We start from the raw sequence: 24,975 nt of genomic DNA, 5'->3' as shown, positions 1-24,975 counted from the left end.
TCATTGTGCCTGGTTTAAGTGAATAAGTAAAAAAAATGTTTATAGACTAGCGTTTCGATATTGAACTCGATAAGTGGCGTGGTTGTATTTGTCATGGAATAGGGGTTAATACGACTTTAAAAACGAATGTACGGAACAATCCAGCCACTTATTTCGAATCTTGTTGTATAATATAGTATAACAAAATACATATTTTTTTAAGTTATGATACAAAATGACGGAACAAACAAGTCCTGTGCGTGCGAACAAGTTTGTAAGCGACACGCCTGTCCATAATAGTTACAGTGCCGCTCGAAATCTCAAAATCGTAAAGATGTGAGGGGCATTGCCACTGCGCCCGTCAACCTGAGACATAAGTAAAGTTGACAAGTTCCACAAGCCTGTAATTTCACCAACACCCTTCTTACCTTTCAAAACCCGAACGCAGTAATGCTCACATTACTGCTTGGCGGCAGAAACAGGTAAGGTGGCAGTACTTCCCTAGACGAACTCTTTTACAAGGAGCTCTACTGCCATTGAAATATATGCCAAATAAGGCATTTTTGTAACATTTAACAAACAATAAATATTGAAAGTATACTAACGTTCTACTATTTCTTTTACAAAATTCAGAAAAACTTCCCAAATCGACCCTATAGAGACGCCACTGATGTCGTCGAAAGTAAATTCAATATTAAAGTATAATTTTACATTTTGTTTATGCTAAAGCAGATAAATAATAGAAAACGGAGCTTTAAAAATATCTAGCATTCGTTAACCCAAAAACTGCAAAATACGGTCCAGAAGTTAACGTAGCGTGGAGAAATAATTTAAAAATTAAAAAAGAACGCCTATTGTACTTATGACATGTCAAGGCGTATAACTACTTTGCTATTTGAATAATAAACATTTTCGTATTATTAATTTTCTTTTTAATTTGCACTGCTTTGCATAATTCTCGTTGGATCATGAAACTATAATAATTTTAACAAAAATATGTGCAATTTCCATTTTAATGACATAGTGGAAATTCAACTGTGTCGTTAGTTTGTAATACGAAAATTATAAAAGATTTTTTTTAATATAGAGAAAGGAATGCTTAGATGGTTCGGATATGCAGAGAGAATGAATGAAAGAAGATTGACGAAATAGATCTATAAGTCGAGTGTGAGCGGTGAAGTTGGTAAGGGCCGACCAAGGCAAACTTACCATGACCAAATTGACGCTCCTAAAGAACGGCCAGGTCAAGATTACCCTTAACCGACGAGCGTGTGTGAAAGCACTGATGCGTGTTGATGAGCGGTATAAAGTAGATTTTTTAAAGACGCATTTGACCTCCGTCTTACTTGATGGAAAGCGGCGATGAGGTTGACGGTGCACATTTATGTAATGCCTCTTCACACCCGCCTTTAAAAATCCCAAGTGGTTTTCGGGGCAGTAGAGCTCCTTGTCCAGTTCTAAGTAGCAGCAAGGCAGTAATGTGTTACTACGTTTCGGTTTGGAACGGCAAAAATGCTGGTGAAACTACAGGCGCATGTGACTTGTCAGCATGGAGTATAAAACCAGAAATAGAGACGAAATAAGAGCCATATATTCCTGGTACCACATTAGCGATACAGCTCTTATAAATATCAACTCTCGTTTGCACTGAAATATAGACAGGCCAACTACTGACCTGTGTATACGTCTCCGTATATTCCAAAAAGTATTCTGTGTTTATTGTAATAAAGATAATATCTCTAACAATGCCGTGCTGTTCTATTCGGTGGTATGGGAAAAACAGCAAAACATCTATTTACAAAACAAACGGAATCACATTTCATCGGTAATTAAATATTAAATATGTAATTTTGCAATTTTCGTCCATTATAGCAAAGCTCAAATTAACTGGTCGTTTTGAAGTGAAACAATTGACGACACCCGTCAATTGTTTCGCACTCAGGCTAGCCAATCGGAGCGCAGTTGTCACAATAATGATATGGCAGAATAGTTTTCAAACAAATTAAATGACATTTTGTCTCTATTTCTGGTTATATACTCGATGCTTAGATTTCGTATAACAGTGAAGTGTTGAATCAATCACTTTGAAAAAAAAGTAAAATTGAGGCTATACACTGATTAGTATACAGTGTGAAAACACGATTCCTAAAACTTTTCACGATAGAAAAATAACACAAGCTTAATTCGAAATTTTACAACAAAACCGTTCTATTCGTTGGGTATTTACGTATACCAATTTTTTTTTATGCCAAGGGAACTAAATAGAACACGTATAGAATACGATATACATTTTTGAAATGGGTTTAATTTCGTTTGTAAAATAATAAATTCTGAAATAAAGCCAGTGTTCTTGCCGTTCGACCCGCGATTCAGTACGAAAATAATTTCAATTCGAATTGAGGTAGTGTCGAAGCTGTGAGTGACACTGCAACTGTTATGAGTACGCGTGGCACTTACAACAAGAAGCACGACTTGTTCGTCCCCGTCACTTGAAAATCTTAAAAAAGTTGTAGCGTACAGAGAACAAATCTGAGACAGTTGATATTTATCAGAGACAAAACGCTAACAAGTTTCGGAATGGACGACCTGACATTTCCACTCTATTTTACGCAATATTTTATTTCCTCTAAAACACGACATTGCCGTATATTACATCTATTTACTCACGTAATACTTATTTTGGGTATTCTGCGGCCTTACTATCAGTCCGTGACTGTCGTCCTTTTCCTGATTAACGGTCGTAACAAAACATTAGATATATTTTTCAGAGCGACGTGTTTTTGAATAAGCGCTTCACATTTTGAGCCAAGTCTCATGTGAATCTTGTTCTATCAAAGAGTTATATTACCATTTAAAATGGTAGACGTACGAAGTTAAGTGGAGAATAATATTGGCTTTCGAAAGTTGAGTAAGTAAACGCAACCAGTAAGGAGAAAAAATGATAATTTGAAATGATATGTCGGAGTGTCGTCTCCGCGGCGTCATCAGTCTGCAATTTTCGAAAAGTTAATTTAATTACAACGCCATCTAGTATTTTTCGATTGCACTAGTTGAACACGTCACGCATTAAGATTGACATATTATGGTCGATATTAGGAGGAGATGGCTCGAAGGAGGAGGAGTGCAAACAAACAACTTAGTGGTGTAATGAGCATGCCATGGATCAATCCGTTATATCCTGATACATGTTTTTACTTTTGAACTATAGTGTGGAAAGTGGTTATACGAATTAATAGCAATCAACTGACGTTATTATTTCACCGCTGGCTGAACGAAATGACAACGAAGTGAATTTGCTGATGAATTGATTCCAGACTAAATCAGTGACGATGGTTTTTCTCTCACGTCTTCCTTACGGTCTCACTCGTAGCGATTATGAACAAGGACGAAGAACTGCGAGACAAAGGCGCCACTTGCAAGTTTCAGCATGTATCGCGCTCCCTCTGTTGATATTGTGGTAATAGACGAGAAAGGAAACAGACGAGATCGGGACTCTCGTGCTGCACACACGTGCTTAGTATTATTTGTTAATTTTGCTTTCCAAAAAACTTTCATTGTGTACCAAAAAGTTATTTTTTTATTATACGCCACCTGTTCTCATGCTCAGGCTACGTCTGAACAACAAGAAGAGTAATAAATAGACCTTCTCCTATTCTCCCCCAGTCACATTTAAACTCCATTTTGTTGTGCCCAGTAAATTGAGTTGTTAAAAAGGTCGAAAGGCGTCGCGTGCAGTTGGCAGGACACGAGCGGTTGGATATTAGAAGTGCCATTGTTTTCCGTGATAGCTTTAATCCATCAGGTTACGAATTAAACAATACTAAACAACCATAACGCAATCATCTAGCTTAATGAATTCGTGTAGACACGAATCGATAGCGTATTGGAACTCAGAAAGCTGACATATACTTAAGGAAACATTTAGATTGCTGGTTAGCTAAAAAACTCTTTAGGTATTAATGTCAGTACTATGAAATCTCATATCATCACTTTACATTTTATTTATTTTGTACCAAGTGACGGGACGAACAAGTCGTGCATGGACCTGACGATAGCATTTGCAGTGCCACTTAGAACTATATATCACTGCAACAGGGGGTCTAAGGGTCGTATTCTAGAACTCTATTCAATGCTCAAGTCAGGATTTAACTGGAAACACAAGCACTGGAAATACGACCCTAATGGCAGGGACTTGAGTATGATTTCGAGTGCTTTAAACCATACTCAAATCCTGACTTGAACATTGAGTAGAGTTCTAGAATACGACTCTAAAGGCCCATTTAGATGGAGAGAGTTTCTCGCACGCTTCGTGACGAAAACTCGTAGGCGATTATCGTAAGCAATAATCGCCATAAGATTATCGTATCATAATGTTTACATTCAGGCAAGAACTAAAATCTCGCCTACGATTATGTCATACGAGATTCGCAAGCAACTTAATCGCCTCATCGACTGTTTACACAGAGAAATATGTAGTAAGGAGATTCTTGCTTACGAGTTTTCGACTTGTCTAAACACGATCTCGTATGACATTTCTTCAAGTTCATACGATTATCGTACAAATCGGTTCCAATCGTTTTGAGTGCGAAAATCGCCATTCGAGTTCAGTGATTACTGCGGTATTGACTATGGAAATATCGAAATGACGCAAGAATCATTCAAATTTGGAACTGCTGATAATATTAAGTTCATTGCATTGTAGAAAAATATTTTTTTATTTTTTTTTTTCAAATTTTTTTTTTTTCGTTCTCGTTTCATTAATTCTTGTCTTAGAAAAGCAGTGATAATCAAAACACCCTCGCGCACTGCACTCGTGGTAGAAACAGCTGGCACAGAAACTCGAAATACGATTTTTGCTTTCGAGTTCTGTTTACACGGAGACGTTCAATATTGAAAGGCGAGGCGATTATCGCTCACGTGGACGGTCGATAATCGCAAATGCTTAGACGAGGAAAGTTTTTTATATTCTTTCGATAATCGTATCTTCGAGACGAGAAACTCTCTCCATCTAAATGGGCCTTAAGACATCAATTGACAAGTCCGATGTGCTTGTAATTTCATCACCGTACAGCACTATTACCGTGTTTGCTTACTACGTCCGAGAAATGACGGTCCAAAATGTCACAAGGATCATTGATTTCCAGGTGTACAACCTATATTCATATTTTCTCGGATTCGAATGGGACTTAGTGCACATGCGGCATTCGAAGCGGGTCCGAGTTGTCTAGATCCTATAGTTTCGGATTCCGAACGAATACCAACTGCATGCACGCGCAGACCTTTCAAAACCGTAACGTAGTATCATATTAGTACTCATATTATTGCTTAGGGGTAGATATAGGTAAGGTGGCAGTACTTCTATGGACGAACTCTTTCACAAGAAGCTCTACTGCTACTTAAATATCTCTATTTACGCATTTACCCAATACGGTAAACCGACAACGCAAACATTAGCACGTCAATTTATTATCCAGGTCAGAAGCTACAATGAAAAAGTGTAATCCTCAATGCTTATAGGCGATTTAAATCTGTTCTATAAAATATAACAAGATGTTTAATAGTGTATTAAGTCGAATAGTGGAATAAGCTGGCGTGATTAAATGGATAAAATTAAGCAATTCCGTCTCGTAATTACGAGCAAGATGTTCGGATTGCATCGTTTCAGAACCAGTATTCTTATACATTTCAGATGTTTATAACAACTCAATAAAATATAATAATGAATAAAATTTATAATATAAATATTTTAACTAATGACGTCATGAGACCAAATATGCCATTTAGCTGGTGACATTATTAATTAATAAAAATACTAATTATATGTCGTACGTAATTTCTTTTTTTAATTATTAGAATTATGATATTTGATTATTGAGGGTGCGATATAACTTTGGATATTCTAGTATATTTTGTAATCGCTGCTTAATTTTGGTCGATTTCTTGCTTAGTTAGAATAACTGAAAAATAATCAATAAGATGTCTTAAAAGAAAAAAATATCAACAAACTACTATAGTGACAGTGTTTCTCACGACTTAGGTATATATAAAAGATTTGCCGATTCCAAAGGTCAATATAAATTGGACGAAATGAAATTGAGTGTACGAATCCTATTACAGACGACTTTCAGAGGCTATTTGACCTCGGGCGCATTTGTCAAATAGCTGTTTATCTCAGCCCTTTGACGTATCTAAATATGTACACCACTACTGGGCGCCTTTTGTACGATCACAATCATCACGTTGGATCAATACAATGTGGGGAATTGATGTGCTTCATGTTTTCGAGCAGTTTTGATATAATAATAATAACGTACACACTCAACATAGCCCCGCACTAGGGATACCCTGTGTCGCGGGTGCCATGGACACACACGTAGACACACGTAGACCAAACTTACGAGAGAAATAAACGTAGGCCATACAAATATTTCTCCCGACCCGGGAATCGAACCTGAGACCTCTGCATGGCAGTCCACATGGTAACCGTTCGGCCACGGAGGCAGTTAAGTTAAGTTAAGGCAGTTATATATACACGTAGTGCAATCTTTTGTTGAACGTAAGCTTCTCTCCAGGTGCGCCACGAAGTCCGAACTTCAGTTTTACGTATCCAGTCGTTGTCGTTACCAAGCTGGTCTGCAATGAGCATTCTATTTGTATGGCCTACATTTAATGATCATGAGTTTAGGTGTAATTTGTGGTTGTCTATGTGTGTGCCCATGGCACCCGCGACACAGGATTTCTCTAGTGCGGGGCTATGAGTGTGTTGAAAAAGAAAATAAAAAAGAAAAAATACGTATCTGCCGAGCGATTCTTTATCAACTTAAACATTAGATGCCACAGGCCAATATGATCTGTGTTAGGCAAAAACTTTGGGTTAAAACATGTTTTTAGCACTTATTATCGGGATGTGCTACAGATGGGAATAGTCTATCTTTGGTATCCTATTAAACTTGAAAGCTATGGTTACTGGTCAAAGTCAGTTATGTCAATAATCAATTATTCCATAGGTACAATTTTTACACTTGAAAACGTATTTTTTTTAAACTACTGCTCGTTCACTACGCTGACCTCCCTGAGAAGAACGAACAAGAAACTCTAGGGATTGCTCTTTGCAAATAAACTTAAATGCTATGGAATACACTTTGAATCATAATTGTGTGGAATCTAGACTCTTGTTGTCTTTCCATACTTGTTTATCTAAAACATACTCTTCAATTTTGTAATATGACTTTTCAATTAAAATACTTTTAATGTAAGTTTTAAACTTAGGAAATGACAACAAATTCTCCAGAATCTTAGTGTAAATACGTATGCAGTTCCCCATAAAAGAATCGTTTACCTTAGTTAAACGAAATCGTGGTACCTTGAATTTGGACTTAGTTCTAAGGTTAATTTTATGAATATCTTCTTTCTTAATGAAATTATGTAAATTTTTACGGACATACAAAATATTTGAGTAAATGTATTGCGATGCCACAGTCATGATACCAGTCTCCTTAAACTTTTCTCTGATAGAAACTCGAGAATCTAAACGAATCGCTCGTTTTTGCAATACAAATATGGTTTGTATATCTGCCGCTTTACCCTTTAACATCGCTAAGGTCACGTATTCTACGGACTGCGTATGCAGCAGAGCTCAATCTGTAAACATTAGAGCCACGGCAGTTAATGTTGTCTGGAAGAAATAGCTATTTAGCAATAAGGCCACCGTACATTAGCTTACTCTGTGATACTTACATTACCTTTTTGTGGTGCTGTCATTGTAATTTTTTATTTTGCAAAAAATAATATTACATTCATTCATTCTTTCAGATATGTAACAAATTTTAGTTCACTGACCGATCCTGAAGTTTTCTTGTTTCTAGAAACATGCTAAGCAAGTAACGTCTACTTTAAAACATTGAAAACTTTCGCCTTCGAGCTTTGGCGGTATTTACAACAAGTAAATATGACACAACTACCAAAAATGCAGTCTTACGCAACTGGAACCTCAGCTTGGCTTTATTCTCGGTTGTTTCTACTTAGTTAACTAACATACTCATATCAAAATATTTAATAAATTGCCTACAGATTTACGACTTCAATTCAATAGCGCAAGTTTTAATAATGAAATAAAATAAATAAATAATAAATAATATTTTAGAAAGCAACGTTTTTGACATTTTATATGATCGGATAAAGAACATTCTATCGTATAACACATTAGTACATTCTTTAGACAATATCCTTAGGTCTATAACATATTTTTTGTAACACCATTATTTAATAATAAGTCTTAAAGAATTTGATCTAGAAAAACTTTTTCCCGCTTCTCCTCATTTATCAGTAGTTCGAGTGGTTGGAAATTAATATTTAGATTGTAGCGCGTTTCCCGTAGCAGTGATTATGCCCTGACCACGGTGTCATTGGCAACGTTCATTTAAAAGTAAAGAGTTAAAGACGTATACCACGTTTTGATTTAGATTTTAACCGAGAAACTCAGGAGAAAGTTGGACAGTGTGGCCAGCACATGACAGAATGAGTGGTGTCACAGTATTATAGACTATTCCTTCGTTGAAAAAAGCTAAGATGCTGTATAAAATGTATTTAAGTAGTCTTAATCTAGATTATGTACGTAGTGCATCTAAACTAGGTTAGGTTAGATGCATTACGGAGCACTACGGAGCGACATTACCATCTTCTTGCGCGGCATAGCTCCTTATATTTAATATCGAGTTCTTAGTTATTCGCGATTGTTACACATAGGAATGAAACTATTTTTCCGGATTTAAATCGCGTATATTTGTTTTTTCAAACAAACCGACGTTTCGGGCCCTTTACAGGTCCCATGGTCACGGTTGTCAACCGTGACCATGACTTATATTTAAATTTAAAAAAATCTGTGTTTCGTGAATATAACTTCTTCAATGTGGCTATTAAACAGGTACGGGTTGGCTCTTCTGTATTTGGATGAACGTGGCATTGTATAGACATCTCAACACTTTCGCGTATCCCCACAGGAGACTCCCCAGTCACTTTGTGTACGCCACTGCATTGGGACAGCACTAGCAGTTGACAGTCGCAACGAAATCGTAACAACTGTATTCAAACTTTTCAACTGCTGTGAGATTACCCTAATATTGCAATTTAAGCAATATAAACCATTCAATTTGGTAAATAACAGTAATGTTACAGATAACCAATTAATTACCTTGTTTCAAATGAGGGTATTTTCAGAAACTAGAACAACGGAATTCATTCCTAGTACACTCAGGCCAGAAGCAATTTAGAAAAGTGAATTTCCCAAATCGGTCCTACAGGAATCGAACTGGGGACCTCCTCATCTAGCACTCACAGTCCAAGTCAAATCAAATCAAAGTCAATCTTAGTTCTAAGGACGCATATCATTTTCTCATCTTCAGTATAAATATCAAGTTACGAAAGTAAGTAACTTGTTGTTGGGTTTTCTTTACTTAAAAAGTTTATTGTTTATTAGGAATTTAAATAGAATTTTATGAATAAGATTTTTATGTTATTTATAATCTACTTTTTTTTTATAACACATGCATTCATCGGGCTCATTCAGAGTGCAGGCAACTCACACATTTTTAATTTCAAACTCTACAAAATCTTGATTTCTCGTAGATTCAAATTTAAAAAGACAACAAATTCTGGATTATTAATATAATTTAAACTTTTGTTGTTTTGCTGTTTTACATATCGTTGAAAGTTCAATACCATCATCAATACCCATTATTGCAAGTTATGACATCTTTATACTAAATTGAAATTTCAATCAATGTGCTGCCATCTAGTGATTAATTACTGAACGACGACGATTTGGAGTTTTTAATTTAGTTCTCCAAACAAGAAGCGACCATATTAGAGAGGAATAAGGTTTTGTTTCTTAACCAGAAAATTTAAAATTTATGAAAATAAGACTTTCCGGTGGTATGAAATACCACCACGGGTAACATTTTTGGTGCAGCTATTAGTTTTGCGCACCAAAACAGCACAATAAGGCATTTTCCTAGAATTTTAGAGAATTTGCACGAAATGACATACCATACCATACAAAACGAAAATGGCGGACTGGACTACGGATAATATTTAAATGTAACTTTCTGCATACTTTTCTATATGTTATAGCATAATAACGAAATATATGTATATCAAATTTAAAGCTAGTCACTCTTTCACTGTTAAATATTGATTTGGCAGTGGAGGAGTGATTTGGTTGTGGATTAGTAAATTAGTAGGTAACTAAATTTATAAAAAAGGTGTAGCTACAGTGTTTCATATAGTTCAAGAATTAACTATGTAGCAATATCTTATGGTTAATAATTTTCAAATGTTCTTAGTATAAACGGCTTTTGAGCTGTGACATATGCTGAGTTTGGTTCCATTTCAGCTCGTAACTGTAACTCTTTGTATACTTGCAATGTAAAAATAAAAAAAAAAATTAAAATAAAAAAAAAACTCATATAGGTTTTTCGAGACCTATAGTTAGTACGCGTCTGACGTTTACTACTTCTACTGTATGTATTGTTCTGTGCCTACCTCTAACAATTTATACTTGGTCAGACTAAATAAGACTAATAAAAGTGGAATGAGTGGGATCAATGAATTAGAATATTCAATATACTTATCAGAAAAGAGGATACGCGTCATACATTTTAATATACTAATAAAAATTGTCTTGCGTAATATACACACGCCGGCACATTTAGCGGTACAATTGTAAAATCAGAAATGAAAATATTTTTTTTCGATCTAAATCGCGTATATTTGTTTTTTCAGTAGCTGGTCAGGATTGTCCATCAGCCATGGACATAGGACCTGTAAAGGGTCCGAAACATTGGTTTGTTTGAAAAACAAATATACGTGATTTAGTTCCGAAATTAATAGTTTTATTTCCAATGTGTAGCAATCGCGAAAGCCTAAGAACTCAGCTAGTAAAATCCCCAAAAAAATGCAGCTTTTTCGAAAGTCTAGTCAGTGATTTGACTTGTCTTTTAGGTCTAATTCGAAAGTAAAAAAATATAGTTAACACTCATGATTTTCATTAATTTGTTTTAATTACTTAAAACGCAAGTTTGTCGAGTATTTTGAGGTTGATTTTAAACATTAATAAACATTATTGGAAAGTTTGTTTGTTAAAAAATTTTCAAATTTTTTCTACTTTTATTTTCAAATTGCTGTTTCTGCGTTGTCACAAAATATAAAATAATGTTTTTTTTTTTTCATTTTGATTTTACGTCCCACTGCTGGGCACGGGTTTCCTTTCAAACCAGGGTTTAGGCCATAGTCCGCCACGCTGGCCCAATGCGGGTTGGGTTAATATGGTTGTACTGTCGATGTTAAAAGGTATTAGTGTAATTGCAACTAATCTAATGCTTATTTATTTAAATTAAAAACGTTCTATTTTATATTCAAATTTTTTTCTTCCGCTAAATGTGCAGGTGTAAAAGTGATAGCTTTAAAAGGGCTTCGTAAAGTAAGAATTCATAACATCCTCCATGACTACGTTCTTCCTATAGTAGAATTCATTCATGCCATTTTGCCGTAATGCATGATAATATGCCTCAGAGAAATGCGGACGCAGTCACAAGGCCCGATAGTTTTCTATTGTAAGGTGTACAAAGGAGTACAATGTTGACATATTTGGTATCATGAAAACACATATTAGTGCCACCTCTTTGTGCACGTTGCTCACACTGCTTTTCTGATTTTTGTAAATACACACGCGAACACTTAATTCAGTCACCCAGCATTTTCATTCTAAAATGACTATAATATAAAAATATAGTTATTGAATAAAGTTTTCCCCGGTTTTACAAATTCTAATGTTCAATAAGGACTTGTGGAAATGACGTTGAGTATACCAGTTTCCAAATTTCATAATAGTTATTACTATTATGAAATTTGGAAACTGGTTTGAAAATTGATCAATAGATCAATCAAACGTTGTTCAAGCTTAAAGGGCCTTCAAATAGACGCTTCTGGAAGACGAGCTAGACATTTTCCGGTCCCTCCAGCGGTGTAAGTTTCTGGGAACTGGAGAGACGCCTCGGCGTCGGGAAGTGAGCTTACAGCTCCGGCACTAAAGAGGAGATTTGGTGGCACGCACGCTCACTTCCCGTTGCGTATTGCACAACTGAAGGAAGTGAGCGTGCCTCCAGTTTCGATACCTATCTGGAAAATAGGGAGGGTACTGCACCCAGGGCGGCTCACCCGAGACACTAGCCTCTTCAGAACCAGATTAAGCCAGTGAAAACAGTCCGTTACACCCTGTACACTGGCTGATCAGAACCTGAATTATTAAGTTCTTGTACACGCGCAGGTTACAGTGACCTTCTCGTATACCCTAAGGGTCGGTAGGGTCACTATAATAGAAAGATACTCTTTATTTACAGGGGCTGTCACAATTTATGAATTAAAAATTACTGAAGCGCTACAGACGCGCGACTGGTGCGCCACGTCACACCACTGTATTAAGGGTATTTAAAGCTAAAATGTATAGTGGCTCGAATTATGGGTCCGGGAGTGTATTATATCTGGAATGTAACTTCAAAAACAATCTCCGTTCCATCGATATACGTGTGTATTCTTTGGCGACAGCTGCTACAACATGAACTTAATGGCTATAACGCCTCCGGAGTGGAACGTTTTCAGACAGTACTTGTGAACCGAGCGAGCGAATAAATTTGTAAATAAAGAGGGTAAATTCGGCGGAGGTAAAGTGCGAGATTGAAAATTGAAGAGAATCGAAAATTCAATCACATCATGTATGCTCTTCTCAGATTAATGTGGCTCTTGCTGTATTCCAAATTATATATCTCTTATCCGGTTTTGTTTTATGTGTGGTTTACGAACGAAGTTTTTGCTGTCTGTATTTATTGAAGGGACTTTGTCGATTGTAGAGGATAACTGCTATTTAAGAAATAGAAATAACTAAGTACTAATAATAATTTAATTGAATATCACGATATTTGTCTACTTTTTGTGGAAATACTCCATCACTAGTTTGTTAAAATTATTGATATGCAACGATCGAACAAGCATAAAGAAAAAATCCTTCGACTGGACTCGAACTTGCTTCTGTTGCCTGAACGTCCACTGGGATCGAAGGATTTTAAGAATTTTTCCTTATTTTTGTTCGATTTTTGTATCCATAATAATAATAAAGCATTAATTTATTCAGCTAACTGTTTGTTGGGTCAGCCGCGAAGTTAACCATGCTTCCTTATATCAGGTACACTGATGACAGTTAATCATTATTGTGGAGAAATGAGGTCGATGGTGGCGAAACTCGCAAGGGAAACAACCATATTGTCAAGAATGAATGATGATACTTAGCATAACATTAAGGCACTTAGTACGACATCATCTCGAGTCGGAGACCAAGACACATTTTGGGTCACTGAGCCAGCGGAGTAAGTAAGTATATAAGTAAGTACAGAATAAGTCGCGGGGCGCGTGGTTAAATATCCACAAAATACGACAAAATACGCATGTTTTATATTAAGATATCATAAAAAACGAAATTTTGTACTTTCGTGAAAATAACATTTATGAGCTCATGTAGGTGCAGCGTATGTGGAGAGATATCGTACTCGCATGCCACCAGCACATGTAACTTGAAAACCACTCTGAAGTTCAATTTGAAATGTCAAATTCTTTAAAGGTATTTCTGACACGAAATTCTCTGAGTTTCATATTCTGAAGTGAAGAAACATGTTCAGGCTTAATATCAAACCACACTTTTTTAATGTTACCAAGTGACGGAAGGGACACGCCTGTCCGTTACAAGTGCATTGCCGCTCTGCGAAGATCTGAAGAGCACTTCCATTGCGCCCGTCACCCTAGGACATTGAAAAGTACAATGTGCCTGTAATTTCATCAGCACTCTTACCCTTCAAAACCTAAGTGGTGTTAATGGTCACATTACTACTTGGTGACAGAAAGAGATAAGGACTTGTCGTAAGGACAGGTTTGGAGGTAGAAGTTTCATCGATTATACTAATATTTACCAATTTGTCATAATTCTGCCATATAAATATCTTGTTTAATGGTAGCTTACGTTATATTTCGTAATATCAAAAAGTGACAGTTTGTACATACTTTATGCGTGATCCAGCGTAATTAATATCGAAGATCGTAAACATGTTGCTCAGTCATTGCTCAATCTATGATAATGAACATTTTAAAGTGGTTCAAAATGTCCTTACATTAAAGAAAGATAATAACTAATGGCCCCTGAAATTGATATTTGTGAAGAAGTAGATTCTTTCCTTGTATGGTTTCGCAAAACATATATCTAGGTATGATTCTGCTCCCGCGGCAACCTACTTTAGGTTCGCGCTAAACTTTGACGTTCACTTCACTACTCAAGGTAAAAATTTGCCACCTCTACTTGCAACTCCATTACGGCTTTTTTTGACAAAAGTGTGCATTTTATCTCCATCTCACCTGACGGAAAATGTAGATGAAGTCGACGATGGAGCAGGCACACCTAAATAATGCCTATTCAGTCTCGCCTAGAAAAGGCGCAAGTTATGCCGTTCAGGGAACAAGTCTGCAGGCAGGGAATTCCACTCTACAACCGTGCATTATATAAATGTGGTATCCTTGGAATATCCACAACATAGGGTTGGAACCCCAGCATACGTCCTGGTGATGGAAAGGAGAAGACGGGATTAAATCGTGTAATTTCCTGACACACCCTCCATGATATGTCCTGTAGAGTACCGATAACCAAGCAACTACTTATTAATAGTACTGGTCCTTATCGCTGAAGCGAATAAAAGCGATGAATACGGGCCATCTGCAATGTAGCGCCGTATGTCTCATGTCGTCCGCACTTCAAAACGCTAAGAGTATTGCCCCTCCCATGTCTGTACATACTCGAAGTTGGTATATTTGTGAAAGACCTGGAACTACTAATTATACCCTTTGACGTTTTGGCCGTCACTCCGAGATTTAAAGTTGATAAGTCCCATGTGACTGTAATCTCGCCAGCACCCTTACTCCTCAAAACCGAAACGCAGTAATACTCACATTACTGCCCGGCAGCAAAAAGAGATGTGATGGCAGTACGTCTTTCGACGAACTCTATCACGCGGAGCTGGAAGTGCTAATAATACAAAGATGATGAAATAAGAAAATTTAGAGGTAGCTCTTTGTAAATAGATTGTACACAATTATCATTTGAAGAGTCCAAGGAAAGAATGATCGAAGTCACTTGAGGAGAGTTTTGGTAAAAAATAATTTTTAATTTGGAGAGCTTTTAAATATTGGTGAAAAAGGCACATACTACCTGAAATAAAGTTAATGCAGACATAATGTAACGCTATGTAATCCATTTCAACTGAAAATATGTATAAAATAATTTTTAACTTTTCTACCATTAAGTCGCAATCATTTTTATGACTAAAACTGCTACCATCTTTGGGATGGCTCTACTACATACCAACTGGCCACCGTTGATTTAACTGACAAGCGTGCCAAAAGACTTATAGGTGACTCGGAATTAATAAAGGCGAAGCTGCAGAGCCTTGAACATCCCCTTTCCATCACCGTGGGACTAGACGTAGGCTTGGGTTCCACGCCCATGTTGTGGATATTCCAAAGATTCGCACGAAGCGATACGCTTCCACATTTGTATGGAGAACGCATATGAAGTGAAATTCCCTGCCTGCAGACTTGTTCCCTGAACGTTACAAGTTGGACCTTTTCAAGCCGAGAGTGAATAGGTATTATTTAGCATGCTCCATCGTCAACCTCATCATCACTATCCCTTAGGAAAGATGAAGGTCAAATGCGCACTTACATTTTTATAAAAACAAGTGTAAAATCGAAATTTCACGCCATTCAACCTTATTAACCTTTTTTCCATTTAGGTAAAATACACTCAGTGTTTACCGAATTTGATGACGGTATTAACCCAAAACGTGTTTAAATGACTTTGACCATTGTTTCTTGGTCTCTTCATTTACAATCATTATCATCACCATTCACTGTTAAACATAGACTTCCCCCAAAGATGACTGTAGATGTCCTGTAGGTTCACTAGCACCCATACCCTTAACAACAGAAACGTAGTAAATGTCACATTCGGTACTAAATGTGATCTTTACTGCGTTTTGGTTTTGCCTATCTAAAACGAACTGTAAAACGAGTGTCGCATTTAATTATAATGCCAACCCTATACATCTTTACAAAGCCATCAAAAATTTTGCAAGTTAGGTTGGAATGTGTTACCATATCCAACGTAGCCCAACATAGTCCCTTTAGATTTTTATTTCTTTCGTTCTGTACAAAATTATTTGAATGGATACGACTTTGATAACGAATGTACCATCAAACGACGAGCTGTATTTTATGAATAAAGATAGGAAGTTTTATGGAAGGTGAATTTTAAAAAGATGGCTAAAGATTGAAGATCGACATGGTCAACACACAATGGATTAAAGTGTGATATATTTTTTTCATTTTATATTTGATTCCACATGGACTTTTTGGCTAATCCAATATTTTCTTTCAACATACAAGGTTAGTTGTGTAATAAAATGCTAACTTACTGGTGAGTTTAATATTGAATCTTCAAGAAGGTTCTCTTACCAAGGTAAGAGATTGATTTCTAAGACAGACGGAAAAATTCCTGTGTTACTGGTATTCTACGGACTGTACAAAATTATGTTAAAATCTTAATGTATTTTTTTTAAGTAAATGGACTTGGTCTTGGCCACTGCCCTGGAACAAAGGTAGGATCACTGATGTGACCAGCTAGTCTAGAAGATGCCTATTCATTCGCTTCTTGAAGATACTCGGGGTATATGTGCTCGAAAACCAGTCGTAATTAGATAAGTACAGTCAACTTCAAAGATAGAATAGTAAACTTATGTATTTTCTCATTTTGTTTAGTAATAAAGGTATTAATATTCTCTCACAAAAAGTCTCATATCGTATCTTTAGTATTTACATATAACACCAAATAAGACATACATAACTTTCAGCGAAAGACTATAGTCTGTATTACATCTCTGCTGAAATGTTAACGCCACATATCTATTAGATAAGTTTGCGTCATAATTATGGAAAGTTTAATTTTAGAAAACTGAATTACGAGACAATATTGATCATAATGTCCATTTTATCAGATTACCGGAACTAGGTAAAGCATCACGTACAATTGGATCTGGTACAATTATTGTAATCCCTTCAACGTGCGAAGGATTGAAATTGAATATAGATGTGTTTCCAAATAGGACAGATAGATTTTAATTAAATCAGATTGATTTTAATTAAAGGGGATAAGTACATTTCCGATTATCTTTAAGTAAAGAAAATCTTCGATGACACTTAAAAAGATCTGGGAAGTAAAAAAAGTTAAATAAATAGAAATTTGCTTCCAGAACGTAAGCAGTCAACAAAACTGTTTTGTTTTGTAAATTTAAAGAAAATTCACGATTTAATTAGGTACTTCCGCAATAAGGATGAGTATTCAAATGTATTAATTACTTTCACGCACATTATAAATATATACATTTTTGTTCTTTAAAAAAAAATAAGGGCGAGATTAGAAAAAACATGCAGCCACATTTCCAGTTCATTTTGAAGTAGCCTAGTTAAACTCTTTATAAGGACAATAATAAAACACAAAGAAATTAAAACAAGTGCTATATTTCCGAAAACGCTGTTCCACAGTTCAAAAGGTTGCATTAATAATTTAAAAATTGTTATTTAAAAAACACGTTTCTTTTAGAAGTAAAAATCGTGTAAAAGTTAGAGTAATCGTAGCAAAACAGAAGCAAAAATTAAGCATTTAAACAGCAAACCTCACTAAGTATACCAATGCGTTCCTAGTTTAAGAAACTGCTTATGTGTCTGACACGTGAGCCGACCAAACGAGCTTAACTAACTGTTTCGGGACGTGATAGGGTCGCTTTCAATTTGGTGAATTCAATTCGTGCTCGTTCCATTGCATTCAAACTAGTGTGTCGTTGACGTAAATTCATTCTTTAACTACTATAAAACTGCTATATCTATAATACTGTGCTGAAAATTAGTGCATATGTTTAGCAATCTGCCTAGTAGTACTTGTGTACTATCAATAAAATTATATCTCAGTTGAATTTTAGCTTGTTGTTGTGAATTATTTTTCCGCAGTATATTTCCATTTTCTAAAACACAGATAGTACAACACTTCTGCGATGGAGAGCAACGAACCACCGAAACAAAGACCGAAAACGTTTCCCATTGCTACAACGAGATCTAAGGTCGTACGGGCCACTTGTCTGGTCATTCTTTGGTAAGGCCTGTTTCCTAACATGAAAACTGCAGCGCCTGCTTGAAGATCTTTATTTGGTTCTTTAAGTTTCTTAGAAACAACATTGTAATCTGGTTCAGTGCACGACGGTGAACAATCACACTCTAAACCGGTTTCGTTCACGGCTGGCACTTTCAGTTTTCTCAGAGATTTATAATTACGAGTTAAACATTTCAATCCCTCCAGGTCACAAAAACGATTTTTATACGTGCTTGGTGACATGTGATGTACGCAATTACACATGTCAAGCTGGGCCTCGATGCGGCATTGAATAATGCAAACCGAATAGCTGTAGTGATTGTAAGCAATAAAATTGTCTGGGACCTCGTGAGGGAAGCGACAATTACGAACCTCTGGGGCTATTAATGAGACTTCTGGTTCATTCACAACGTCCATTATGGAAAATATCATTGAAGCTTCTGACCCATATATGACTGTGATTCTACGATCGTATTCCATATTCCAAAAAGGAACATCTTCAGAAGAATGGAGGAAAGCCTCATAATCTTGTGACGCAACAATTTCTAGCGCTCCCATTTGCCGTTTCCTTGTAGAAGCGAAACGTAGATATTGTTTACCTTGTGTATGTTTGTTATTTATTGAAAAGCATAATCCGTATTCCGTTTGAATGGGTTTGAAATGTTTGCAGCAGTTAATTGGCTCATCGTTCCATTTGCAGTTTACGAATAAATCTTGGCATACCGTGCGGTAATACGAGCTTATTACCTCAAAGTCTTTTAAACAACTTTCAGATTCTTCACAAGAAGATATACAACTGTAACATGTTCCGCTGAAGAAAGCGACGTCTGAAATGAATCTGTCCAACTTGTGTCCATCTTCGGCTGCGGTTAGCGCATTTATTTTATCTGTGTTAGCTATTTCACATACAGTTATAGAAGGGAATGTTGTATTCCAGTCGAGATAATCCATATGAGATGTGAAACGTATGGTATTCTGTTGGTAATGGGTATAGTATCTCAAGATAGTAGCTACAGCTAGGATCCATACTTGTACGTAAATAATAAAGTAAATCAACCTGTAAATAATATGAACGTCTTCTCGCACAAGGAAACTTGGTCCGTGGACTGTCAGATTTCCACAAGTGTATTTGATTCTTCGGTGAAGAATATAAATACGTTCTCTGATTTGTGACAGCATGGCTGGATTGTACAAAGACTGAATATACAATGGAATTTTATTTAGAAAATATTGCTTATATACCTGATGGAGAAAGACAGTTTAAAAAATCCATTTAGTTAATACCCTGAAATTGTGATAGGCATATCACACAATGTTAATTGCCTTCGGACAATGGCAACAAAAGAAGATTAAAATGTTTGATATGAAAGTCAATTTCGTGGTTTTTATACATGATGTTCGTTGGCATGATATAGATTTCCAATATCCGCCATCACACAACACAATGAATGTTACAACAAAAAAGTGTGAATATCCTTAATTACATTCACGTCCACGGGATGAAGGGTTGGTACAATTTAAAAGCATTACAAATGGGTAATCTTTTTAATTTCAGATATGTATGAAAATAACGTAGTGCACTTTCTTTTTCACTTGTTTCAAACAATACGACATTGAATAACAGTTTTTTAATGAATTTGTAATATTGACAACCTTCTGACAACCTTCATATGAGGCCATAAATTAAATAGACAAGGTATACGTTAAATCGAATCCATACCCCATAAATAACGTTGTTTTATTTACTGCGTACTTAAACCAATAAGTTCTATTTAAAAATTACATCGATATTGACTTCAACGTATCGTTTTAAAAAATAGAATGTGTTCTTTTTCCAAAGGTGGAATTGTTGATTCTATTCTTCAGAGATACAAATGTGGGCAGCGCAGTCTATAACATTCATGTTATTTGTGCACTTAGGATCTCTCTCCAGTTCAGACGATATGAATCCGCACATATTTACGTTTTCCCTTTGTTGTGCATATCGTTGTTTAGATGGTTTATATTTGATAACTAAATTTACATATGTCTTTATACAAGTGGATCGATTCTTGTGTGAAAAGGGCTCTGACAATTGGAATCATTTGGTGTATTATCAAATCTGAATAATACACCAAACAACCACACTCAATTACCTGTTCTCAAACTATGGTATTCCCTGTATTACGAGTACCTACCTACTAGAGCTATTACGGAATTCACTCCGAAGCATTTATCAAGAAAAACCAGACCAGAACCAATTTAGAAAAGCTTACTTCCCAAATCGGTCATACCGGTGGCTGCTGCGCCACCGATATTGCCAAAATTTCTTTAGAAATGGATCATAAAATTAGAAGCATCAAAAGTAGAAGCTTAGTATATTTTCACGCAGTTCATTTTTTAAATTTCAGCAACATTGTTTAGATGGAAAATATTTTCATTTTTGTTTTACTTATATAGAACGTTACGTTAATCCCCAACAGAACATGAAACATTTTCCGCGATTCATTCGCAGCGATGCCGATGACAGCTAGAGCTACCCTCATCTTTTGGTCTGCTCGAGAATATACACTGATCATCTACCAGTAGGTAAATTACTAAAGTCTCGTCAAAGTTAAATTTTTTGAGTAAACTACTAGCCTGTTATATAACAAATCAGCTAGTGACTGGAATAAAACTATTTTTTTGGTATTTAAAATCGAGTATACTTTTTTCCAACAAACTAATGTTTCGGGCTTTTTGCAGGTCCTATGGCTGACCATAGGACGTAATAAAAGCAGCCTGAGCTGATAGTCAGCTGTGTAAAGGAGTCACGAAAAGGACGTATGTTCCGCATCGGTTCGTACGGACGCGGCTCGACACAGGTCGGCAACAAATCTGCTTCGTGCGAATTTCCGATCGCGTCCGTGCTCATTCCGACGATGGCTGATCCGGATTTAGAAGAAACAACTGGCGCGACGGCATGCTAATGGTCGCATCAACGGCGAATTGGCTTAATGCGACGAGTGTGGTTAAACACGATCGCATCAATACGATTCCGCGTTAATAAGTTTGGTGACTCCCTAATTTGTTAAATTATTTTCTTAGTAGCAATCGCGAAAGCACAAGAACTTGATAAATCTGCTAAAGATGGTAGCAAAATATCTTGCGAAATTGCTATGAACATCAGTGTCATGATAAATGTATTCCGTTTTGAAGTTCTTCTTTTTTAAAAATTTCAACAAACTGCTGATATTAAATGTGTTCCTTTATTTGATTTAAATTCAGATACTGGACGATGTTAACACAATTGTTTCAAAAACTGAGTATTGAAATTTAATGTCAGTGTACCATTAATACTACCCGTAGTTCGTCAGATGGTCCGTGATTATGATGCATTCAAATATCGGACAACTCAACAAAACATACGTGAGTTAGCTTATCTCAGTTTCAACCCTCTGTGGATGTGATCAGTGCGCATTATATGCCGCAGTTTTTCTTGTGTTTCAAGCCTCGCGATTCACAAATTAACTGAGCATGAACAATGTGGATGTTTTTTCTATTAACATCATACGGAATTTAATCCAGCTTTGCGGAAAGAATTGGTGGTATCTACCCCGACAGATTCTGCACCAACAAAATACCCGACCACTATTTTATAAAGTTTTAGGTAATTCACTAAATGTAAACAAAGCGTAATAAGGTATTTTATGAGGCATTACTTAGTTACTTATTGTAAAATTATAATACACCTTTTTAAAATGGTTATATGATAATATTTTCAGCTAACAGACAACATTTCGAACTAGCTATTTAAAATACTACTAAATGCATAAATCTAAACGGCTTAGATAATAATAAATATTTCAATAAAGTATAACTTTCCAATAACAATAAACAACGTAAAAACCCAGGAGTTCGAAGCCTTTAAAAAGATTGACAGCTAATAACATGCGACCAAATTAAATAGTAGGACAGTAATATAACGTATGAAACTCACTACTTAATATAGTATTTGACCGGTTAACTCTACGCCATTATCAACTAAGTTTGTTTTCTTTGCAAGTGACAGTAGAAGTTTGTTTACTTTTAGTTAATTAGCTAAACATTTATACGATAGTAAAAAAAAAGATTCATATATATCTCTCACAAATGCAAAGATAAGCAAGTGTGAAATATTATCCAAGAAGTCCATTTTAATAGCCACTCCTCCTCTGTGACTGCTCTCACCAACGTCTCGATTGAGTTACGTCAACTATTTTTTAAATTATTAGTTCAGCTTGGATATTCGAAGATTTTTGGGGAAAACTGTAACTATAACAATAATAACGCACACACTCAACATAGCCCCGCACTAGGGAAACTTTGTGTCGTGGGTTACATGGACACACATATAGACAACTACAAATTACACCTAAACTCACGAGAGAAATAAATGTAGGCCATATAATTATTTCTCCGGGCTTGGGAATCGAACCTGGGACCTTTGCGAAGCAGTGTATGGTAACCATTCGGCCACGAAGGCAGTTTAAAACTGTAAACCTTAAGTGTTCTTCAAATTTGTTCGATAATTAACTTCAATTTCTTTGTCTTGTTTCTTTGAGAGTACCTATGAGCAAGGCTTTTTCTTCTTATTTAAGAGTAACCACCCATCTTTGTTCAGCGCCGTATCTGTGAGTTTCTGATACGACACAATTTTAATTGTTTCTGTCGTCCGTTCTAAATAACTTCGTCTAGGTCTTCCCCTGCCTCTCTTTTCTTCAATCTACTCTTCTATAACGCTTTTTAGAATTATGTCGTGACCTATTTATTACCTGCGCAAACATCTTTTTCCATAGGTTTTCTATTGCCATTAATATGGCTGTCTCTTGTTATAAATAAGCTTCTCGTTTCCTGCTAAGGTCAATAAAAATGGTCGAGGGGAAAATCGTTAAATAGGCGCTGAGCCTTTGATAAGCAAATACTTTGTTAACGTTGAATGCTTTAGAAAGTATTGCCTTAAGGCATTATTATTTTTATATTTTTTCTTAAATGCAATTTCTAAGTATTCTTCGTTGTTTGCCTATTGGCCACTTATATATATCATAACATTGCTTTAGTAAAATGTATAGTGTATATTTAGTTCATTAAGTGTCCCATTGCTCATAAGTGGTCTCCCCAAAGGAAACCACCTTGGGTCATACCCGTAGCTTTTTGTTAATTGTACAAAAACCTGAACAAATAAAGTAGCCTACAGGCCGTATTTAGAGGTAGAATTAATTTACATAAAACAGGAATAATGTTTTAGTTATTTCAATGTCTGCACCTATCGAATTGCGCCGAGTCCGTTTTCGTTTAACGTTTAACAACGATCGGATTGTGCGAATATAACTACTTGTAAAGATTCAAAAAGTTTTGATTAATTCATGAGTTGGCTCTTGTGGAGGATAAAAAGTTTACGAATTGATTATGTATGAAAATAAACGTTTTAGGCTTCGACTAACAGGTGAGTACTTGCTTAGGGCGTGGAAAACTTGCGCAAAGTTGTTCTTGTATTTGTTTATTGGTGTTTTATTGTTAAAATATTGGTGATGTAGTCAGACCGATGACAAAATCCCAAAGGTTGTTACGATGAATGTTGTACTAGCGGTATGGTATTCTACAAAAAGCGCGGCTTGTAGGACTCACTCTAAAAACTGTATATAAATCCTTGTTTATATTAATCCTCATACCATATTAACGGTAAGCTACACGCTTGTCCATAACAGTTACAGTGCCATTCAGAGCTTTAAATTGTAAAGATCTGAGAGGCACTACCACTGCGCTTGTCACCCTGAGACATACGTTAACAAGTCCCATGTGCCTGTAATTTCACCAGCACCCTTACCTCTCAAAACCGGGACACAGTAATGTTGACATTACTGCAAAGCGGCAGTACTACCTTGGACGAACTCTTTCACAAGGAGAGCTTCCTGCTACTAAAAGTAATTTTAGTCTTGCCCGGTATTGTGCAGATACAGTATATTTTCAGATATAACTTTAGATGCTAAATTGCAGTGAAGTCTACATATAACTCTTTTACAAGGAGAGCTCCTTCCTGCTACTAAAAGTAATTTTAGTCTTGCCCGGTACTGTGTAGATACAGTTATATTTTTAGATATAACTTTATTAGCTAAATTGCAGTGGGGTTCACATATAACTAAATTACTAAAATAGTGTATGTGATTTAAAAAAATATGAAACTTTCAGTCATAGCAACGGCTTGATCAGTTTTTTGTTTTTAAATATCCAAAATTTGCCATTTACGAGATTCTAAACTGTGGATCGAAGCCGCGGTAGCCTAATAATTTAGTCTACAGTCTCTCAAGCAGAGGCCATAGGTTCAAATTCGGCCTCGCATATCCGAGCTTTTTCCGAATTTATGTGCGAAATTTAAGTTTAATTATTACGTTTAATTTTTTTTTTATTGTACTGCATGAAAAAATATTTAACACAAGCGCTGCTATTTTGCACGATTTAACCATCGCTGGGTTCGCGGAGTAGCAAATTAATTTACTTCCATTTTTATTGACGTTCATTAACTAAGCAAGTTAGTTTTATTCCCGATACGATCCCAATTCTGCAGCAAGAGACAACTAATACAAAACAGTATTGGGTAGTAATACAAATTGAGTCGGCTGTTTTGTTTGTAATCCACTTTCGAAAGCCGAAGTGAAACTTTATTATTAGTGCACTTCGGCTCGGTTCTGAATTATTGAGCAGTAGCCTTT

The 24,975-nt window shown here is 36.0% G+C and overlaps 2 protein-coding genes across 5 annotated transcripts in view; both read right to left on the bottom strand.

Moving 5' to 3' along the window:
- The window catches only part of LOC113236813, a 409,563-nt gene that overhangs the window by 220,676 nt on the left and 163,912 nt on the right, over positions 1-24,975 (bottom strand). The window lies entirely within an intron of this gene.
- Positions 18,116-24,975, bottom strand: part of LOC113236814 (sodium channel protein Nach-like) — a 12,907-nt gene continuing 6,047 nt past the window's right edge. Inside the window, exon 2 of the mRNA XM_026473011.1 lies at positions 18,116-19,325. Coding sequence (XP_026328796.1) covers positions 18,116-19,325 — 1,210 coding nt within the window. The remainder of the gene's footprint in view (positions 19,326-24,975) is intronic.

The sequence above is a fragment of the Hyposmocoma kahamanoa genome, unplaced genomic scaffold, assembly GCF_003589595.1.
Source record: "Hyposmocoma kahamanoa isolate Upper Pololo Valley unplaced genomic scaffold, ASM358959v1 92, whole genome shotgun sequence".
NCBI classification, from domain to species: domain Eukaryota; kingdom Metazoa; phylum Arthropoda; class Insecta; order Lepidoptera; family Cosmopterigidae; genus Hyposmocoma; species Hyposmocoma kahamanoa.
The sequence above is the reverse complement of the archived record's forward strand: the minus strand, read 5'-3'. Positions and strand labels throughout refer to the sequence as shown.